The sequence below is a fragment of the Puma concolor genome, chromosome A2 (genome assembly GCF_028749965.1).
Source record: "Puma concolor isolate L17-30 chromosome A2, mPumCon1.1.hap2, whole genome shotgun sequence".
In the NCBI taxonomy this organism is placed as follows: Eukaryota; Metazoa; Chordata; class Mammalia; order Carnivora; family Felidae; genus Puma; species Puma concolor.
Window position 1 is genome coordinate 54,069,826 of NC_141668.1, and position 22,381 is coordinate 54,092,206.

General features: G+C 35.3%; 1 protein-coding gene across 3 annotated transcripts in view; it reads right to left on the reverse strand.

Annotated features, from left to right (window-relative positions):
• Nucleotides 1-5,273: 5,273 nt before the first annotated feature.
• Nucleotides 5,274-22,381, reverse strand: part of STK31 (serine/threonine kinase 31) — a 76,668-nt gene continuing 59,560 nt past the window's right edge. For all 3 annotated transcript variants that reach the window (XM_025929738.2, XM_025929739.2, XM_086694285.1), the window contains exons 23-24: nt 15,945-16,013; nt 5,274-5,644 (exon numbers count right to left, since the gene is read on the reverse strand). In XM_025929738.2, coding sequence (XP_025785523.1) covers nt 5,417-5,644; nt 15,945-16,013 — 297 coding nt within the window. In that variant the 3' untranslated portion in view covers nt 5,274-5,416. The remainder of the gene's footprint in view (nt 5,645-15,944; nt 16,014-22,381) is intronic.

A 22,381-nucleotide genomic window follows, 5' to 3' on the forward strand; every position in this document is an offset into this window, starting at 1 on the left:
CAGCTGTTACTCTTATTGAGGATACCTTGTACTCAATTAGTCATTTCTCTTGCTACTTTCAAGATTCCCACTTTAGCTTAGCTTTTAATAGCTTATGGTATGTTTGGTGGTAGATCTCTTCAAGTTTATCTTACTTGGAGTTTTCTAAACTTGAATATGCAGATTCATAATTTTCATGAAATTTGGAAAATTTTCAGCCATTTCTTCAAATGATTCTTTCCATCTCTTTCCCTCCTTTCTGGGACTCCCATTGTGCTGTTGGTATCCTTGAAGGTGGTCCCAAACCTCAGTCTTTTTTTTCTTTTTTTTTTTTTTTTGGTGTCTGTCTTTTTTATTTTTTCAATATATGAAGTTTATTGTCAAATTGGTTTCCATACAACACCCAGTGCTCATCCCAAAAGGTGCCCTCCTCAATACCCATCACCCACCCTCCCCTCCCTCCCGCCCCATCAACCCTCAGTTTGTTCTCAGTTTTTAAGAGTCTCTTATGCTTTGGCTCTCTTCCACTCTAACCTCTTTTTTTTTTTTCCTTCCCCTCCCCCATGGGTTTCTGTTAAGTTTCTTAGGATCCACATAAGAGTGAAACCATATGGTATCTGTCTTTCTCTGTATGGCTTATTTCACTTAGCATAACACTCTCCAGTTCCATCCATGTTGCTACAAAGGGCCATATTTCATTCTTTCTCATTGCCACGTAGTACTCCATTGTGTATATAAACCACAATTTCTTTATCCATTCATCAGTTGATGGACATTTAGGCTCTTTCCATAATTTGGCTATTGTTGAGAGTGCTGCTATAAACATTGGGGTACAAGTGCCCCTATGCATCAGTACTCCTGTATTCCTTGGGTAAATTCCTAGCAGTGCTATTGAAGCCTCAGTCTTTTCAGTTTTCTTCTTTTTCTTTCTGTTCCTCATTCAAGATAATCTCAACTGACTCATCTTTAAATTCACTGATCTTTTGTCAATCCAAATGTGCTCTTGAGCTTCTCTAATGAATTTTTCATTCCAGTTATTATACTTATCAGCTCCCTAATTTCTATTTGATTCTTTCTTATAATTTCTCTTTATTGATATTACTTGGGGAGATATTATTCTCATACCTTCCTTTAATTCTTTATATATGGTTTCCTGTAGTTCTTTGAACATATTTATAATAGATGATCTAAACTCTTTGTGTACTAAGTTCAACATCCAGGCTTGCTTTGGACAGTGTTTCTTGATTGCTTATTCTTTCTTGCACACAGACCATTCTTTCCTGTTTCTTTGCATCGCTCACTTTTGTTGTTTTCAAAACTGGACATTTTAAATATAGCAATTTCCAACTGTGGAATCAGATTTTTTCCCCTCTCAACCCAGAGTTTATTGTCACTACCAGTTTTTATTAACAATGATGATGATGTTTACTTAGTGACTTTCCTGGGCTAATTCTATGAAATGTGTACTCTTTTCATGTTGAGCTTTGTTTAGTGGTCAGTTAGTAATTGGACAGACATTTCCTTAAAATGCCTGAAACCAATAAACCTCTGAACCTTTGCTTAGAGGCTGTATTTTAGAGCACATTTTCAACACCCTGGCAGTTTACAACTCTGCCTTAGCCTTCACATCCTGTTTTCCAGAACCTCAAGATCAGCCAGTGTGAAAGATCAAAGTCTTTGCAGGACATACACACAGCTTTGAACATGTCCACAGCCTTTAGAAATCCAGGAATTCATTACAGTTTTTCAAAGCAGTCTATTAACCTCATTCCCAGATTTTCCTATTAAACTGTTTTCCCTCAACAGGTGTTGAGGTGTTACCACCTCAGGCAGCTGTGATGTTCAACAAATGCCATGACTTTTTTTTCAACAAATGCCCTGGGAAAAGAGTTTTTCACTGAGCAAACTCTGACTCAGGTCAATAAAGACAAGCCCTGTGCATGGGGCTTTCCCAGAGAGCTGCCATATAGGTCAAATAGTGACAATTCCTGGCAATGGTGCTTTTTGAGAATATTGGTTATTAAGCCATTGGTTTTCACAGCTAACATGACTGTAAGGCTGCTGGTTTATGAGGCTACTGCAGAGCTGGGGGCAGGGGCATGGGAACAGGACAAGTTAAAACATGACAAAGCTTGCAATTCTTACCAAGATTCAGCTGTTTCTCCTTGAATAAATGCTCTTCAAATTGATGCAAGTCCTTGGTTAATTCCCAGAGTTCTGAAAAAGTTGATTTTGACTATATTCTGCCAGTGTTCTTATTGCTTTTATGGAGGATATTTTCAGAAGTCCTTACTCTGACCAATCCAGAACTGCTTCCACATGTAGTTTTAATAACAGAAGATATGTTATACCAACAACTAAGAAATGATAAAGCATGTCACTTGCTGAGTTAACAGATGTTGACATTTAAATACACCCTGAAATGACTTAGCATTGATACTATGAAATGAACCAGAAGCTTCCCATAAATTTCTTTTCAGAAAAAGTTCATATTCTTAATTCTCTCCTTTTCAGTACCTTGATCTAATACAGGACATTTTATTTGCCTCAATTACTTTGGTGAAATGTGCCATCCTTGACTCTTTCCTCACATCCATTATTTCCCTGCCCAAATCATCCTGATTAGCTACTTTATTCTAACATAAACTGGACTGTGCAACTCAGCTGCTCACAAGTTTCTAATAGTTTCATCTCTTATAGAACTCACAATCCTCTATGATCTATGTGCAAAATACTTTTCCAAGCCCATTCTCAGCTCCCCCATTAATGTCCTATACTCCAGCCAAATTCTTGCCTTTTCCCAAATCTACTCTTGGAGCTCTTTTAATTCCCTTGGCCTGAAATACCATCTCCATTTACAAACAAGTGAAATTCCATTGTTCCTCTAAAATGGTTCAAATGTCTATTCCTCAACCTTATCATTCTTCTCTTGCCTTTCTTTCTTGTAGTGACATACATTATTGCTTTTCTTATAGCTCATTATACTGCATCATTCTCAAACTGCCCACAGGACAGTGAACATATCTACTTGCCTTTGCATTGCGGTTAAACATATATACACATATTTCAAGAAACATATGTAGCATTTGGGGTGCCTGGGTAGCTCAGTTGATTAGGCATCTGACTTCAGCTCAGGTCATGACCTCGCGGTTTGTGAGTTTGAGCCCCGCGTCAGGCTCTGTGCTGACAGCTCAGAGCCTGGATCCTGCTTCGGATTCTGTGTCTCCTTTCTCTATCTGCCCCTCCCCTATTCTGCCTCTCTCAAAAATGAATAAACTTTTTAAAAATTTTTTTAAATAAACATGTGGCATTAAAGAGATACTTAAGAATTTGTCTCTTTTCATCACACATCATTTGCCATTTTAAAACAATAAATAAAAATAAATACTACCTTAGTATGGCACAAAATCTGATTGCCACCCCAGTTTCACAAGAGAAAAGTTGCTAGGCGTTATGTGGAAAAAAAAGGATCTCACCAATTTTGGCATACACTGGGTTAAATAAAACTAAACAGTTTCTTTTCTAGACATTTTAGAAATGTTACCATCTAATGTGTATAATCAATCTCCAATTTAGCATTCATTATTTTCCAAACAACTAATCACAGAACTCTTTTTGTGCTGAACATCCCAAGGGACTAGTGTTCAGCAAAACACATTTGGAAAATGCCGGTCTGATTCTTTAAACACTGAGTATAAACAAAGTGATCTATTCTTTGTTCTTTTTAATTATCCAAGTTTACTTTAAACCTAACTACTGCATCTTTATAACTGAATCAGCTAAAATTAAGCTCTACTATAAAACAGGAAACCCAAAAAGTAGCAATGGCTTGAATGTGTGGCAATGGTTCTCTTTACTGTGGATTAGCATATGACTTAAAGTGCTTGTTAAAACACAGATTTTCAGGCTCTACCCCTGGATTCTCATTTAGTAAGTCCAGAATGGAGCCAAGAATCTGCATTTCTAATAAGTTCTCAGGTGATGCTGAAGCTGCTAGTACAGGGACCACACTTTGACGTAAGGATTTATTCTCTCAAGTAATATGAAAGGTTGAGGCTGATACAGAAGCTCCAGAATATTAAGGACATTAGCCCGTTCTAACTTGCTACTCCATCACTCCAGTCAGGGTTTCATCCTGACTTTCATCAAAGTCACTTCATGATCCAAGGAGGCTGCCTAAATTCTAACCACCATGTTCACTTCTAAGCAATAAAAAAGGGGTAAAGGCAAAAGAGCACATCTCCCAGCTAAGTCAGCTCCTTTTAAGGAGCCTTATTTGCAAGAACTTATGCAAAAGACCTCAACTAATGGTTAGGAAATGGTAAATGTAGTCTTTTAGGCAAATACATTACCATCCCAAATGAAACTGGGACCTATCATTAACAAAGAAAGGAAGGCTGGGTTTTAAATAGGCAACTAGATACTCTACCATACTACTTTAGTCCATATACACTTCAATCACCAAGTTCAACTGTTCTGCCTTCTAATTATTTCATAAATTTGTCCCATGAGTTTCATCACTCTATTTCTCTAGACCTTGTTTTCATCATTTCTCACCTACTTTATTTTAACAGCCTTCTAACCAGTCTCCCTATCTCCTATCCTGGTAGTAAGCAGAAGATGGATTTTGAAGAAGGTAAAGCTATTTAAAATTCTTCAACAACTCCACATTTTCTATAAAATGATTAGGTCTGAGTATTTTACTATTTTTACAAAGCCTTCACCCACCTACAATAGGACTATTCCCTGCCTATACTATTAAACACAACAAACTGTTTCTCCCTTCAGTGCTTTTATAATGTTTTCTCTGCCAATTAAGATACTCTTGCCCCTCCTTCAACTTTATTACTCATTCTTTAACATTTCACTAAGGTACTACCTCTTCCAGAATGCCTTCCATAACATCCCTCTTCCACAGTGTAAGTATCCCTCCTGTGCATTCCCATAAAGCTCTGTACAGAGCTATCACTGGATATTCCAAATTGTATTATGAAGATTCATTTGTATCTCTTTCTCAATAGACTGTGTGCTTTATAAGTGTACAGACAATGTTTTAATCACCTTTATATCTCCAGAACTGAGTACAAAACCAATTATCATTTGTTGAATGTATCACCTTTCACCATTAGCTGGCTCATATAACTGAAAATCTGCATATGATTTGTCCAAAAATCTAATAACTTTTCTACTGTAAGTATCATAGTCTAATTATGCAATTTCAAAAAGTAATCACAGACAAAAAATCCTTCCATAACAACTCCAGTTAAATGAAATTTCAAAGTATACAATTTTTTGTATAGCCAAACATCTTTTATTTTTCACAACTGGAATACTAGACACAACCTAACTAGCTCCAGAACACTTCCAGATTTTTTCGGTTTATTTAACTAAACAGTTTTAAAAGGAACATCTGCAACAACAAAAAAATACTAATCTATCAATCAAAGTTGGCTTCACCATTTCTTGTCTTTTCCTTATATTTATTCAAGTTCTCCGTCTTTAATTCTTCTTCCTCTTTATATTGGGTATATTCAGTATCTTTTTCTGGGTTTGGAGGTGATTTCCCCTTTGGCACCAAGAAACATTCAGCATTCCAAACCTGCTCAGCAGTCATTGAACTTCTACAATAGATCAAGCTATAGAGGAGGGATTTGACATTATCATCCTGCAAGGAAAAAGACAGGTTACAAAACAAAAGTAAAATCAAAACAAAAAGACAAACCTCTATAAGGAAGGAGGATCCAATTCAAAAATACTTTTAATCAATAACACAAAGCTAAAATCAATTTTTCCTATTTAGATTTTTTACAATTTCTACAAAATTCAATTAATTTTTATTGGAAAGGAATTATTATTCCTATAATAAAACAATGGCATTGAATTACAAGGAAAAACTGTAATAGGAAAGAGAATCACAGCTGAAATATCTCAAAAACAAGTGAAATTCCAAAAAAGAGTATTTTAAGACTATTCCTTTTCCCTTTTTTTAGGGCACTGGTCAGAGTTTGACACTATGAAATGATTACACTGAAGCTCTGTCTGGAAGGGTAATCTCCTTTACTGATCAACTGTCTCTGGTTTCAGTTTTGAGGTTATCACCTCTAGGAACTCTTCAACCACCACTACCATTGTCATCATTCTCATTTTTTTTTTAGTTTTTATATCATCATCATCATGGGAGCCAGAATTTATTAGGTATCACTATTTCAAAGTTATTTGTATTATCAATTTAAACAACACTATAAAACTGCTCTTCCATTATTTCCACCTGACAAAGCATCTGGGTATGTCTTTTTTTCCTCTCTATGATGACTCCTAACAGAACATATTTCACACTGAATAAAAATCACCTATTTATTGCTACTGTCCTCATTAGACTCTAAGATCCTCAAGATCAGAAATTTTAGTATATCACTTCATCCCCAACACATCCCCTAGCACAGTGGTAGGGATATAGCAGATATTTAGTAAACACCTGCTAAATTTATGATTGACAATGCCCACATTGCACTCTACAGAATGTTTTTTATAATATTTAAAGACAGAACCTTCAACAGATATAAACAACTAAAAATTACAAAATCTAAATGAGAAAAAATTAGCACATGCTTGTGAAAACCACAAAAGTAGATTTAAAATAAGTAGAAAATCATATCAGGATTTTGGAAAAAGACTCTCATCACAAATGTGTCAATTTTCCCTAAGTTAATTTATAAACCTTATACGATTCTAAAAAAATATAATCATTTTTTTTGGAACTAGATTTAGTTAACTGTAAAGATCTTTTAGAAAAACAATAAGCAAAAAGTGACATGAAAGCTCTAATAAAAAAATAGCAATGAGGAAGAAATTAGCCCTCCCAAGTATTAAAAGGTAAAAATCTGTTAATTAAAAGAATATAACACTGAAATATGAAAAAAAACAAACCAATGAAACAAATTAGAAAAACTAAAAATAAACTCCAGCACAAATGAAATTTTAGTATGCAAAACAATGGCATTTGAAGGAAGGATATAACTTTTTAATAAAAGGCATTGGGACAAAGGGATACCCCATGGAAAAAGATCAGATCTATTCCTCACACCAAAGGATAATTCCAAATGTATCAAAAATCTAAATGTAAAAAATAAAATTATATAAGTACTAGGAAAAAACTACTCAACTCCCAAAAGTAATGACAAACAAAAAATTCTTCCTTAAGCTTTTCCCTCTCATAGATTACTAAATTTCACTAAATCTTAAAACACAATTAAAGAACAAATACAAAAACCATCTCTCTAAAACTCAAACTTAGGGGCACCTGAGTAGCTCAGTCAGTTAAGCATCCAACTTCAGCTCAGGTCATGATCTCATGGTTTGGTTCACGAATTTGAGCCCCGCATCCGTCTCTCTGCTGTAAGCACAGAGCCCTCTTCAGATCCTCTGTCCCCCCTCTCTTTGCCCTTCCTCTGCTGGTTCTCTCTCTCCCTCTCAAAAATTAAAAAAATAAAATAAAATAATAAAATAAAATAAAATAAAATAAATAAATGTTTTAAAAAATCAAAACCAAAATTATCTATGTATCTGATGATATAATCATATAGAAAATAATTCAAGTAACTTTAAGACATGTATTTTGACTTTACGATCTTAGTGGGATAAAATTCTAATGAGATTTATCCTAAGAACAAATAGAAAAACCTACCAAGAAATGTTAAAAACTATATTCAAGAACCTTAAGTATTTCTAATAATATCATTGTTATTACTAAACTATTACATTTGTTGTAGAATAAAGCTATTATGTAACTGCTAATATCATAAATATTAAGATAATTAGTGTAAAAGGAAGAGGAGATTTAAATTTAAGTAAAATGTCTATAATCTTGAATTTGACTTGGAAAAACTTATACAATGTATTCATTTTTACTTTTCTTTTTTTAAAAAAAAATTTCTTTTGATGTTTATTTACTCGTGGGGAGGACAGAAGTGGATGAGACAGAGGATCCAAAGCAGGCTCTGGGCTGTCAGAGCCCAAAGTGGGGCTCGAACTCACAAACTATGAGATCATGACCTGAAGCCAAAGTCAGACACTCAACCGAGTCAGGCACCCCTCATTTTTATTTTTCTAAAAAAAAATATGCACTGCCTTTTGAAAAGATCCAATAACAATGAGCAACCTTTAAACCCATATCTTTGTCTCCAAATTTCCAACTAAAAGGATTCAGGATTCCTTGGAAAATTGACCGATCCAGTTATTAGATAAGGATTGTAGAAGATAATTAGGTACATAGTATCATGCAAAAATCAATTTATAAAAGACAGATCTGTGACAAAAGTCACAGGATGCATCTTAAATAACATTCTCCAAAAAATGGGACAACATGAGCAAAAAATTGACTTAAAATTAAACGAGACACATGAAACTATGTTTAAATCTATTACAATTTTAAAATATTTAAAACAAAATTTTGAAATCTGACTGATGTCTTCTGGAGGCTACAAAGACACCAACTCACTATTGTTAAAATTGCTTTCCCTGAAATTACTGAATGAAGTAAAATTTAGGGTAACCCAATATCTGGTGAGACAAAGTTTATTTTTACAGAAGGATTCCAATTAATAAACACAGATGCAGTAACAGAACTGAAAAATCACCATTCTTCAATAAAACAAAATATCTATGCTACAATCATCAATGCTAAAACTATTAGGCAGTAAATGGAAAAATTAACTAATGCATGGATTAGGCTGAACCCATTGATAACTCTTACTGTGACACCTGACACCTTATGACACCCCTCACATGATACAACAGATGTGGAAAGCACCACCTATAATACATACTTGGTGTAAAAACTGAATCTGAGGGGCGCCTGGGTGGCTCAATCAATTAAGCGTCCGAGTTCAGCTCAGGTCATGATCTCGCAGTCCCCCCTGTGTCAGGCCCTGTGCTGACAGCTCAGAGCCTGGAGCCTGCTACAGATTCTATGTCTCCCTCTCTCTCTGCCCCTCCCCACTCACGCTCTGTCTCCCTCACTCTCAAAAAATGAATAAATGTTAAAAAAAATTTTTTAAACTGAATCTGAATTAACTATGTCTCCATATCTACAAGTTTTTTTTTAACTGGAGAAAGGGGAAATATGAATACCATAAAGATGTAATCAATCAATTCCAAAATGTGAAATTAAAGTTTCTTCACCAAATAAATGGCATGTAGAAAAGGATGTGGGTGTGAGGAAACTTTACAGATCACAGGAAATTTAATAGATATATTAACCAAATACAAGTTGATCTTGCTGAGATCTTGATCAGAAAAAATACATATATATAAATATATTTGAGAAAATTAGGAAACTAAAACATGACCTTGAAGAATTATTTCTGGGTGGGGGGAACCTGGGTGTCTCAGTCGGTTGAGTGTCCAACTTCAGGTCAGGTCCGTGATCTCACGGTTCATGGGTTTGAGTCCCACATCAGGCTCTGTGCTAACGACTCAGAGCCTGGAGCCTGTTTCAGATTCTGTGTCTCCCTCTCTCTCTGTCCCTCTCCTACTACCACTCTGACTCTGTCTCTCAAAAATAAATAAACATTAAAAGAAATTTTTCTAATAAAAAAATAAAAAAACATTGCTGGGAAGGTAAGCTGGTACAGCCACTGTGGAAAACAGTATGGAGGTTCCAAAATAATTTTAAATAGAACTACTATATGATCCAGAAATTCCACTTCTGGGTATTTATTTGAAGAAAACAAAAACACTAACCCAAAAAGATATACACTGCAGTATTATTTTATAATAGCCCAGAACTATAATAGCCCAAAACTAAAAACACTAACCCAAAAAGATGTTCACTGCAGTATTATTTTATAATAGCCAAGATATAGAAACAACCTAAGTGTACATCAACAGATGAAGAAAATGTGGTGTAAATTATGGAAGCAGCCCAAGTGTCTACCCATAGATCAAAGATATAGAAAATGTGGGTACGTACACAGACACACACACAATAACAATACGAATATTATTCAGCCATAAAAAAGAATGAAATCCTGCCATTTGCAACAACATGGTTGGACCTAGAGAGTATAATGCTAACTGAAATAAGAAATGCTCAGTCAGAGAAAGACAAATACCATATGATTTCACCCATGTGTGGAATTTAAGAAACAAAACAAACAAGCAGAAGAAAAAGAGAGACAAAACAAGAAACGGCCTCTTAACTGTTATTGTGTAACTGACAGAGGTATTAGAGGATAATTAATTCACTAGTTACCATGTAACTGCATAGTGTTGGCACAAGGATCAATAAACAAGCCAAAGAACAGAATAGAGCCCAGGATTCATGAGTACATGGAAATTTGGCACAGAACAGAGTGGTATCATTCATCAGTGGGGACAGACTGACACTTGAATGGTGCTGGGTCAATTATCTATCCACATATAAAAAGATACAATTAGAACCTTACTGAATATATAAAAAAATGGATTCCAGAGAGATTAAAAATACAGAGGGGAAACAGAGGAAAAAGTGAGTCCAAAAAATGGCAGATGAAGAACATTTACCACAATAGAAAAGATTCATTCATTCAAAAAATATTTAATAAGGTCTTACTATACCTCAAACACTGCTATGGACACTAGGGATACAATGATGCACAACACAAAGTCCCTGCCCTTACTGAGCTACAGATTAAATATAATTTTTTAAAAACTTAATGAAACAATAATCTATTTTTATTTTTTTAATGCTTATTTATCTTGAGAGAAAGTGAGCGAGTACAAACAGGAAAAGGGCAGAGAGACAGGGATAGAGAGAATCCCAAGCGGACTCTGTGCCATCAGCACAGAGCCCAACATGGGTCTCAAACTCACAAACTGTGAGCCAGAATCAACAGTCAGATGCTCAACTGACTGAACCACTGAGGCACCCCACAATAATCTATTTTTAAAGGATAGATACATACATAGACTTTTCTGGGAAGATTCACAATAACAATGGTGCTTCTGGATGGCTGAGGTACATAATGATAGAGATGTGCTTCTTTTCGTAACTTTTGAATATTTTATCATACATACGATATATTAAGGAACTACCTTGAAATCAACCTAAGAGCTATACAACAGAGAATGAACTGCTCTGAACTTAAGCAGAGGCTGAAGGCCATCTGTTGGATCTATTACTGAAGAAATTCTTCTGAGGGCTAGAAACTAGTGAATTAATTATCCTCTAATACCTCTGTCAGTTACATAATTCCATGATTTCTCTCCACTTGTGATATCGCCCCTGTAAGGTCTAGACTACAGTTCCCTCATTTGTTTGATAACTACGTGTGATTGCAAAACATAAATAAAGACAGCCCCATTCCCAGCACTAACAGCTGCCTCAGATCACACAAGCAAATACTACACAAGCCAAGTATTCTTCTAATTTGATTTCCACAAGTAGCTACCCACATTAAATAAAGACTTCTATTTATTCACCTTCTTTATGTATACACCTAGCAGAGTGCCTAGCACACAGCTAATGGATTACAACCTGCGGTAGGCAAACTTCTAAGATGTTCCCCAATGATTTCTCCTTCCTGGTATTCATGTCGTTATACAATCCCTTCCTGCTGAGTGTAGGATTGACCTAGTGAGTTGGTTATGAAAAACTGTGACTTCAGTCTAGCTAACAGACTCTGTCTACTACTTTCTCTGCTCATACACTTTGATGAAACAAGCTGCCATGATGGAAATACGGCAAAAATTGAGGGCAACTGCTGGTCAACTAGAGGGCAACTGAAGTCTATCAACAATCATGTGAGCTTAAAAGTAGATCTTCCTCAGCTGAGCATTAAGATGACTACTACAGGGGTGCCTGGGTGGCTCAGTCGGTTAAGCGACCGACTTCAGCTCAGGTCATGATCTCGCAGTCCGTGAGTTCGAGCCCTGCGTCAGGCTCTGTGCTGACAGCTCAGAGCCTGGAGCCTGTTTCAGATTCTGTGTCTCCCTCTCTCTGACCCTCCCCTGTTCATGCTCTGTCTCTCCCTGTCTCAAAAATAAAACGTTAAAAAAAATTTTTTTTAAAAAGATGACTACTACAGCCTAGCAGATAACTCGATTGCAGCCTGTGAAAGACCCTGAAGCACAGAACCCAAAGAAGCCATGCTCAGATTCCTGACTCACAAACAATAGGACAGTAAATGTGTGTTCAATCACTAAATTTCAGGATAATTTGTTGCAGTGTAATTTTTATATTAAGCCTAAAAGAGGAGTTTCAAGTGTTCACTTTGGGGGAAGCTGTAACCTCTAACGTAGCAGCACTGGTATTTTTCTAATGGCAAGAAATTTGTATCATAGGTTTTTTAAAAGTGTAAGACATTATCAACTTTGTTATCCCATTTCTATACTATAGCCAGTAAGTGTAATAAAATATTTCATAGTCTCCCAAAAATTGTCTCCAATGTTTTTTACTACTATCCAAGAAGTGTGGAAAGCTCCTTAATAATCATTTCTAATGATTGTTTTTTAAATGCTAACTTCATGGGATATTAGATGTTACAAAATACAATATTTCTGTGGCCAAGTAAGTTAAAGGACTACAGAGTTAAATAAAACTGTATGCGTTCCTTCACTGCAGTCCACACAATCAAAATGGCATGAGATCATGTTATCTGGAAGGAAGAAATAAAACTGTTTTTGTTCATAGATAACAACTGTCTGTATTAGAAAATCTGAAAGCACCAGAAAGACTCCTAGAACTAGTGACTATAGAAATGTTGTCACATATAAAGTTAACATACAAAGGTCAATCACTTTCCTATATACAGCAATGAATAAGTGGAATTTGAATTTAAAAACACAATGCACACGAAAAAAAATATTTACATATAAATCTAACAAAAAAGGTATAAGATCTATATGAGGAAAAGTACAAAACTCTGATGAAAGAAATTAAAGAACTAAATAAATGGGAGAGATATTCCATGTTCATGGATAAGAAGACTCAATACTGTCAAGGTATCAATTCTCTCCAACTTGATCTATAGATTCAATGCAATCTCAATCAAATTCCCAGGAAGTTATTTTGTGGATATGAACAAACTGATTCTGAAGCTTACATGGAGAGGAAATAAGACCCAGAATAGCTAACACAATATTGAAGAACAAAGTTGAAGGACTGACATTACCAACTTCAAGACTTACTATAAAGCTACACTAATCAAGAAGACTTTGTGGTATCAGCTAAAGAATAAACAAATAGACCAATGGATAAAAACATACCTGTTAATTATAGTCAACTAATCTCTGACAAAATAGAAAAGGCAATACAATGAAGATAGTCTTTTTAACAAATGGCACTAAAACTAGACATCCACATGAATCAAGACACAGACCCTACACTCTTCACAAAAAATTAACCCAAAACGGATCACAGATCTAAATGTGAAAGGCAAAACTAAAAACTCCCAATACATAACATAGGAGAAAACCTTGATGAAGTTGGGTTTGGCGATGACTTCTAGACACAAGGCCAAATGCCATGAAAGAAGAAACTGATAAACTGGATTTCGTTAAAATTAAAATTAAAAATTTCTGCTCTGCAAAAGACACTGTCAAGAAAATTAGAAGACAAGCCACAAATTATGGGACAATATTTGCAAAAGACATTTCTGATAAAGGACTGTGTTTTAAAATATACAAAGATTTCTTAAAAGTCAACAATAAGAAAACAACATGACTTAAGATGGGCCAAAAACCTTGCCAGACACCTCACCAAAGAAGATATATACAGATGGCAAATTAGCATATGAAAAAAATGTTCCAGATCATGTCTCAGAAAAATGTAAAATAAAAACAAGATACCACTATATATCTAGAATACTAACAATACCAAATGCTAGCAAGGATGTGGAGCAATAGGAATGGTAACGCAAAATGGTACAGCCACCTTAGAAGACAGTTTGGCACTAACAAAACTAAACATTCTTACCATACAATCCAGCAACTGTGCTCCTTGGTACTGATCCAAGGGAATGAAAATTTATGTCCACACAAAACCTGCACATGGATATTTATTCATAACTGTTAAAACCTACACAAAACCCAAATGATCTTCAGTAGGTAAATAGGTAAATAAACTGTGGTACATTCAGAATATGGAGTATCATTCAGCACTAACAAGAAATGAGCTATTAAGCCATGAAAAGACCTGGAAGAACCTTAAATGCATATTACTAAGTGGGAAAAAGCCAATCTGGAAAGGCTACATACTGTATGATTCCAACTACATGACATTTTAAAAAAAAGCAAAACCCTGGAGACAGTAAAAAGATTTGATGGTACCAGGGGTTTAGAGCAGGCAAAACACAGGGGAATTTTAGGGCACTGTAAATACTTTGTAGGACACTATAATGGTGAATACATGTCATTATACACTTGTCCAAACCCACAGGGATACACAGTGCCAGAGGGAACCCTAATGTAAACTACAGATGTTAGGTGATAATGGTTTGTCAATGCAGGTTATCAACTATAACAAATGGACCACGCTGGTGGGGGATGTTAATGGACTGACTATGTATATGTGGGAGGAGGGGGTATATGGGAAATCTGTGTACCTTCCTCTCAATTTTGCTGTGAACCCAAAACTTCTCTTTAATAAAATAAAGTCATAAAAATAGTTGTAAATTATTTTAAGTAAGTACTTTTTTAATGACATGAGAAGTGCACCTGGGTGGCTCAGTCAGTTGAGCGTCCAACTCTTGATTTTTTCAGCTCAGGTCATGATCTCACAGCTCATGAATTTGAGCCCCATATCAGGCTCTGTGCTGAGAGCATGGAGATTGCTTAGGATCCTCTTTCTCCCTTCTCTTTCTGCCCCTCCCCTGCTTGTGCTCATTCTGTTCTCTCTCTCAAAATAAATAAACTGTAAATTTTTTAAAAATGGCATAAGAACTTTTAGAGTTTGATTATCATACCTCCATAAACTCATTTACTGTCATATTTATAACCTATCAATATCTAGTCATACTGGACTATTCCCTTTCAAAAGAATTTAACATTTTAATGTCTTAGTGCAGGTTATTATCTTTACCTAAGCTACCATCATCTCATTCTACCTCTTGTAAACTCCTAATTCAATGTTGAAGATTCTCCTCAAATTACTTGGGTGGCATTTTCTACCTACCCCTTCCCTCTCCCTTTCTCAGCAGAATTAAAAATTATCTTTCTCCAAAGTACTTTCTTAGTACCCTTCTTAGGGATCTTGGTTGTTCACTTGTTCACATTTCTAAATTATCCATTTATTCAAGGCTGCAATCCTGGTAATCTAGCATCTAGTTCAATTCCCAGGGTAAAATAGATACTCAAAATACGTTGGCTGAATACAGCATAAATGGCAAAGCAATATGAATGACAAACATATGACAAAGAAAAGATAAAGTTAGATACTTATAAAAAGTAGTAAAACATTAATTTTAATATAATATGATCTAGGGGCGCCTGGGTGGCTCCGTCGGTTAAGCGTCCGACTTCAGCTCAGGTCACGATCTCACGGTCCGTGAGTTGGAGCCCCGCATCGGGCTCTGGACTGATGGCTCAGAGCCTGGAGCCTGCTTCTGATTCTGTGTCTCCCTCTCTCTCTGACCCTCCCCCGTTCATGCTCTGTCTCTCTCTGTCTCAAAAATAAATAAACGTTAAAAAAAAAAATTAAAAAAATATAATATGATCTTGAAAGATACCATAAAGACTATTTTTAATTATTACTTATATTATTTATATAATTTGTGTGGAAAATGGACAATCTAGCAGTATTTTCTAGCAATAATTCTCTGGCAGTGGTGTCAGCAAGGCATTTGAATTTTTTCGGTATTTCTTTATTGTGAATGCCGTTTTGCATTCTTACAAAAAAGTAGAGGGCATTTTCAAATATTTACATTTTACATTACTGCTACACCTACAGCATATGTTTCCAACCAATAAATGACAAAAAGACCACATACCAAATGAAACCGATCCACTTTTGGGATTCCATCTTCATTTGTCTCAAATTTCTGATTTTGAACAAAAAGCTGTTAAAGAAAATGAGAACAAATAAATTCCCAATGTAACAAAACATTAATCCTTACAACCCAGTCAAATCTGGAACTCTTCAGATTCTGCAGAAAAAAAGAAGGGCTCACTCAAAGGACACACATTAGTTTTTAAAGAATAAAAACACTTTCATGTTAATAACTATTTGTTCACAGATAACTGAACAGTTCCTGGGGCTCCTCAAGTATCAATCAGATTTGATGAATATACTACATGCAATTTCAATACTTCATCACCTTTTGAGTAAATATATTAAAACTCAGCAGTTTATATCATGTTGGTTGTATACATTAAGTACAAATAAATTAAGCATGTTTCTTTCCTCCCTAATACTTAACCTATATAATTCAAGAAATACGTGTTAAACTTTTAAAACTCTTACATATGGAGAATTTCTTTCATACACAAAGTATTCCAAATCCTATGTATTTCACCCAGCACCAACAACCATCAACCAATGATCACTTTTACCCTATGCACAAACCCATATATATTATTTTTGAGGTAAATCCTGTATGTCTCATAATTTCATCTGTAAATATTTTAGTACATATTTCTAAAAGATAAAGTCTTTTATTGTGACACAATATTATCACATTAAAAATCAGTAAATTTTTTTTTGTAATTCTTTAATACAGGCATACCTCAGAGATATTATGGGTTTGGATCTAGACCACTGCAATAAATCAAATATCACAAAAAAGCAAGTCAAATGAATCTTTTGTTTTCCCAGTGCATATAAAAGTTACATTTATATCATACTGTAGTTTATTAAGTGTACAAGAGCATTATGCCTAAAAGAAAAACCATATATATATATATATATATAAAAACCATATATATAATATATATATATAAATTAAAAAATACCTACTGTTAGAAAATGCTAACCATCATCTAAGCTTCAGTGAGTCATAATCACTGATCACAGATCACCATAATGAATTTAATAATAATCAAAAAGCCTGAAATATTATGAAAGTCACCAAAATGTGACACAGACACTACGGAGACAAATGCTGTTGGAAAAATGGCACCAACAAATGCTTGACACAGGGTTGCCACAAACTTTCAATTTGTAAAAAATGCAGCATCTGCAAAATGCAATAAAGTGAAGCACAATGAAACTAGATATGCCTGTATAAAATATCATTTTCAATTTTTTTTAAGGTTTTATTTTTGAGTAATCTCTATACCCAACATGGGGCTCAAACTCAACAACCCCAATCAAGAGTTACATGTTCCACCCAATGAGCCAGCCAGGCACCCCTAGTTTTCAAATTTTTACTCATCTCATAAATATCATAAGTTACTTTACTTATATAAAGTTTATTTAAATCCATACCCAAATAAGTTCCACACACTGTAATTTAAAAATGAGCAAAAAGACAGGGTGCCTGGGTGGCTCAGTCAGTTAAGCATCCAACTTTGGCTCAGGTCATGATTTCACAGTTCACAGTTTGGGCCCCACACTGGGCTCTCTGCTGTAAGCATGGATCCTTTGTCCTCCTCTCTCTCTGCCCTTCCCCTGCTTGTTTTCTCTCTCTCTCTCTCTCTCTCTCTCTCTCTCTCTCTCTCTCCCTCCCTCCCTCCTCTCTCTCTCTCAAAAATAAATAAACATTTTTTTTAATGAGCAAAAGGACTTCTGGTTTATTCCTGCTTCTCACCATTAAGTAAAACTATGTTTCAAATAACATAACAACCAAAGGCGATCTCCAAAAGGTCAAAAGAGGAAAATAAACTGATTAGAGACCCTGGGACGGGAGGAGTGAGAGTGACAGGGTGTCTTAAGGCCCCCACATAAAAAAAACAAAAACAAAAAAAATGTGACTCAAATAGGATAAACTCAAATTAATGAAACTTCTGAAAACTAAAAACAAAACAAAATAATCTTGAAAGCAACCAAAGAAAAACATTACCTACTGAGAAATATCAATTTGAATAACAGAGCATTTCTTATGTGAAACCATGGAAACCAGAAGGAAGTGGCACATCTTTCACCCTATAAAAGAACTCTCAACCACAAATTCTATATCCAGCAAAACTATCCATCAGGAAAAAGGGTGAAATCAAAATGCTCTCCGATGAAGGAAAACTAAAAGAATATGTCACCAGAAGACATACTTTTAAAGACTGGCTAAAGGAAGCACTTCAACCAAAAAGGAAATAAATTTTGAAAAGAGTACGGGGTGCAGCACCTGGGTGGCTCAGTTGGTTGAGCATCCAACTCTTGGTTTTGGCTCAGGTCATGACCTCACAGTTCATGGAACTGAGTCCTGCAACACGCTCTGCGATGCACAGCCTGCTTGGGATTCATTCATTCTCTCTTGCTCTCTCTCTCTCAATAAATTAAATAAACATTTAAAAGAAAAATGAATATTGGAGCATCAGGAAGGAATAACAATGGAAAGAACAGAAATATGAGGTAATACCAAAGACTATCCCTCTCACCATAAGTTTCCTAAATCATATACAATGACTGATTGTATTACACTACCTCACATTCAAGACAATGCTGGTTAAAAGTAGGAGGGCAAAGGAACCTAAACAAAAGGCTTCTACACTTCACTCAAAGTGTTGAAACACTGATACCAGTAGAATGTAATAAGACACATACATATAATATCCATACTAACAACTAAGAAAACTATAGAAGGCAATACACTCAAAAACACCATAATAAATCAAGATCAACTCTTAAAAAATATTCAAATAACCCAAAGGAAGGCAAGAAAAATCAATAAATAAGAAACAGAAAAAAAAAAACAAAACAAATAATAAAATGATAGATTTACCCCCAAAGTATCAATAATCACCTTAAGTGTTACAACAACATAAATTGACCTAGAGAGTATTATACTAAAGGAAAGTCAGACAGAGAAAGATAAATACCATATGATTTCACTTCAATGTGGAATCTAAAAAACAAACAAAATAGACGCATAGATACAGAGAATAATCTGGTGATTGTTAAAGGGGTGGAATTTGGGGGAGATGGACAAAAGATGAGAAAGGGATTAAAAGATAGAAACTTTCAGTTATAAAATAAACAAGACATTGGGATGCAATGGAAAACATAGGGCATATGGTTAGTAATAATTCAGCAATTTTATATGGTGACAGATGGCAACTAGATTCACTTCATAATGTGTATATATAAATGCTGAATCATTATACTGTGCACCTGAAACTAATATAATATTGTAAGTCAACTACATTTCAATTAAAAAAATAATAAAATTTCCTAGTGTTAACTAGAAAATTCCCATGTTTTAAAAATATTTCTTGGGGCGCCTGGGTGGCGCAGTCGGTTGAGCGTCCGACTTCAGCCAGGTCACGATCTTGCGGTCCGTGAGTTCGAGCCCCGCGTCAGGCTCTGGGCTGATGGCTCAGAGCCTGGAGCCTGTTTCCGATTCTGTGTCTCCCTCTCTCTCTGCCCTTCCCCCGTTCATGCTCTGTCTCTCTCTGTCCCAAAAATAAAGAAATGTTGAAAAAAAAAAAAATTAAAAAAAAAAAATATTTCTTAAATCACCATAAGTGTCTACTACCTCAATTAAAAAGCAAAGACTTAGCAAATATAAAACACAATGCAATAGTATGTACAACCATATTTACAAGAAATTGACTTCAAATTCAACACAGTTTTAAAATAAATGGATGGTAAAAAAAAAAATACCACACAAAATTAATTTTAAAAACAAAGAGATGGTCATATTAATTATAAGATAAAGTAGATGTTAGAGTAAATTAGTACAAAGAAGGATATTACATAATGATAAAAGGATCAATACACCAGAAAGACATTACAATCCTAATATGTACACACCAAACAATAAGATCTTAAGATATAGGAAGCAGAAATGGTAAAGTTGAAAGGAGAAATACACAAATTCAAATTAGAGTTGCAGGCTTCAGCAGCTCTCTCAATAACTAATGAAACTACTAGATGGAAAAACAATAAGGATAAAAAGATATGAAGAACATAATTAACCAACAAGATGTAATTTACATGTATATGTATAGTAAATTCCACCCAATAACAGAATACATTTTTTTCAAGATCTCAAGAAATATTCACCAACATAGACCATATCCTAGCAATAAAACAAACCTCAACCAATGTTCAAGGATGGTATCACATAGATTACACTCTTTGGCCACTATTAAATCAAAGTAGAAATAGAGAAATACAGTAAGAAAATGTCTGAACACACGAAAACTAAATACCACAGTTCTAAATAATTCATGGTCAAGAAGAAATCTCAAAGGAAGTTAAAACATACATAAAACAAAATGAAACGGCAGGTAAGGTTTGCTCACTGATTCCTGAGATTCCCAGCAGCGTCCAGACAAACTCTTAAGAACCATGTGGTTCAAGTGCTACACGCTGAAATAGATTACTATTTCCCTTACCTCTGTTATCCCACACCTTCCAACAAAAGCTTCAATTTCCTGTATTAAAACTCTTTAGAAGTAAAATAAGTGTGGCTTCCGTTTTCCTGACTGAACCCTGAGTCCTCAAAACTACATTCTATCTAGCATCAAAGCAAAGAAAATTGCAGATTATAAGAAGTTAATAAAAAGAAAACTACAGGGTATCACTCAAGTTAAGCTCCCAAGTCAGTAAACCAAGACTTAAATATCTAACTTAACTTCAGTTTCAACCTCCCCCCAGGAATGTAACCTCTAGCCAATCAACATGGGAATTTCCTGGTCAGCACTAGGAAATTTACTGACAAATCCCCTTTGTTCCCCTTAGGAGAATGATCTTGCCTAAAACAATGGATTTTTTGCAAATGATTTCTTTTATTCTACTTCCACTTTACCTTTAAAAACCTTTCCTTTTCTATAGTCCTTTGGAGCTCGCTTCTACTTACTAGATGGGATATTGCCAGATCCATGAATTGATTAATAAAGCTAACAGATCTTTAAAATTTATTCAGTTGACATTTTGTTATTTAACAAAGGCTTATCTTCTAACAAGCCTCTTACTAAGAAGCTAATTAGCCTCTTATTAGCATGAACTAGCACACTGATCTAAGAGATAATTAGAAAATTTTGAGAATTCATAACAGGTATTATGCCAAGGCATGATTAACTAGAAGGCAAGATGAGGGAGATGGAAGAATCAAAGAAGAACACAAGTTGTTGGCTCAGATGACTGGAAAAGGCTATTGGGGGAAAGTTGGGTGAAATGGGATAGTAGTAAAGAGTGCACATTCTGGAGACAGACTGGCTGGGTTTGAATCTTGGTTCCACCTCTTAGCAGCCATGGGATCCTAGACAAATCATCTAATTTCTCTTTGCCTCAGTTTCCTCACTTATAAGGCTGTGGGGAATAAGCTTAGGAATTCCCTGAGCTTGCACCGACGGGTCAACAAGCCATAAAGAAATAGAAAGACACAGGATGTACACATCCAAAATTAGATAAACAAGATTAGGTAAACAGGGCAAAGGCCCCCAATATAGGACAAAGGTATAGGAACAGGAAATCTCAGGATGAAAATACCCAAGATTGGGTAAACAAGATTAGGTATTCAGGGAGGAAGCACACCCCAATTTAGCACAATAGCAGAAAGCTGCTTTCACAGGAAGGAAGGACCAAAATAGGTAAATAGTTAAACAGGGCTATAGACAGCAGCAGGGCAAAGTTGCCCAGAGTGGAGCTAATTAGCAAAAGATAGATGCCTTGTTGACCCTGATGTAGCATGCTCTGTCTTATCCCCTAGGCTAACTAAGATAAACAGATGGGGTACTTCATGCCTGCTGTAAACAACCATCTGCCTGGCATCAGGACTTTGTTTTTTATTGACCCAAACCCCTAATATGTTTTTATTGACCAAAACCCCTAATACCACATATCTTCAAAACCCCCTTTCCCTCACACCTAGAGTTAATGTTCACAGTTTGTCTCTTTGTGCATTCCCATCATGCTTATAAGTCTTCTGATCCTAGTAAAAATGGAGCAAGGACCCTTACTCAGGCTCTTGTCTCCTCCTGGATATTAGCCTCTCTCTCATTTCAATGCTGCATCCACTCTCTTGCTGGACAAGAGAGAACTCCAGACCCAGAGTCTACTACATAAGGCCACTGCAAGAATTAGGTTGGATAAATACATGCAAAGTAACTGATATATAGTAAGCACTCAATAAGTGTTACCTAGTTTTGTTTTTTAAGTATCACGTAACTCGGGACATAGGGTTAGCAATGTAAAATGTTGTCTTTATAAGGGCCTCTAGTCTTATCCCTAAGAATAGCTTGGTAATTAAATGTTGACAATAGTTGAATCTGGTTGAAGAGTATAGAGTTTCATGATTCTTTGTTTCTGAGTAAAAATTTCCACAAC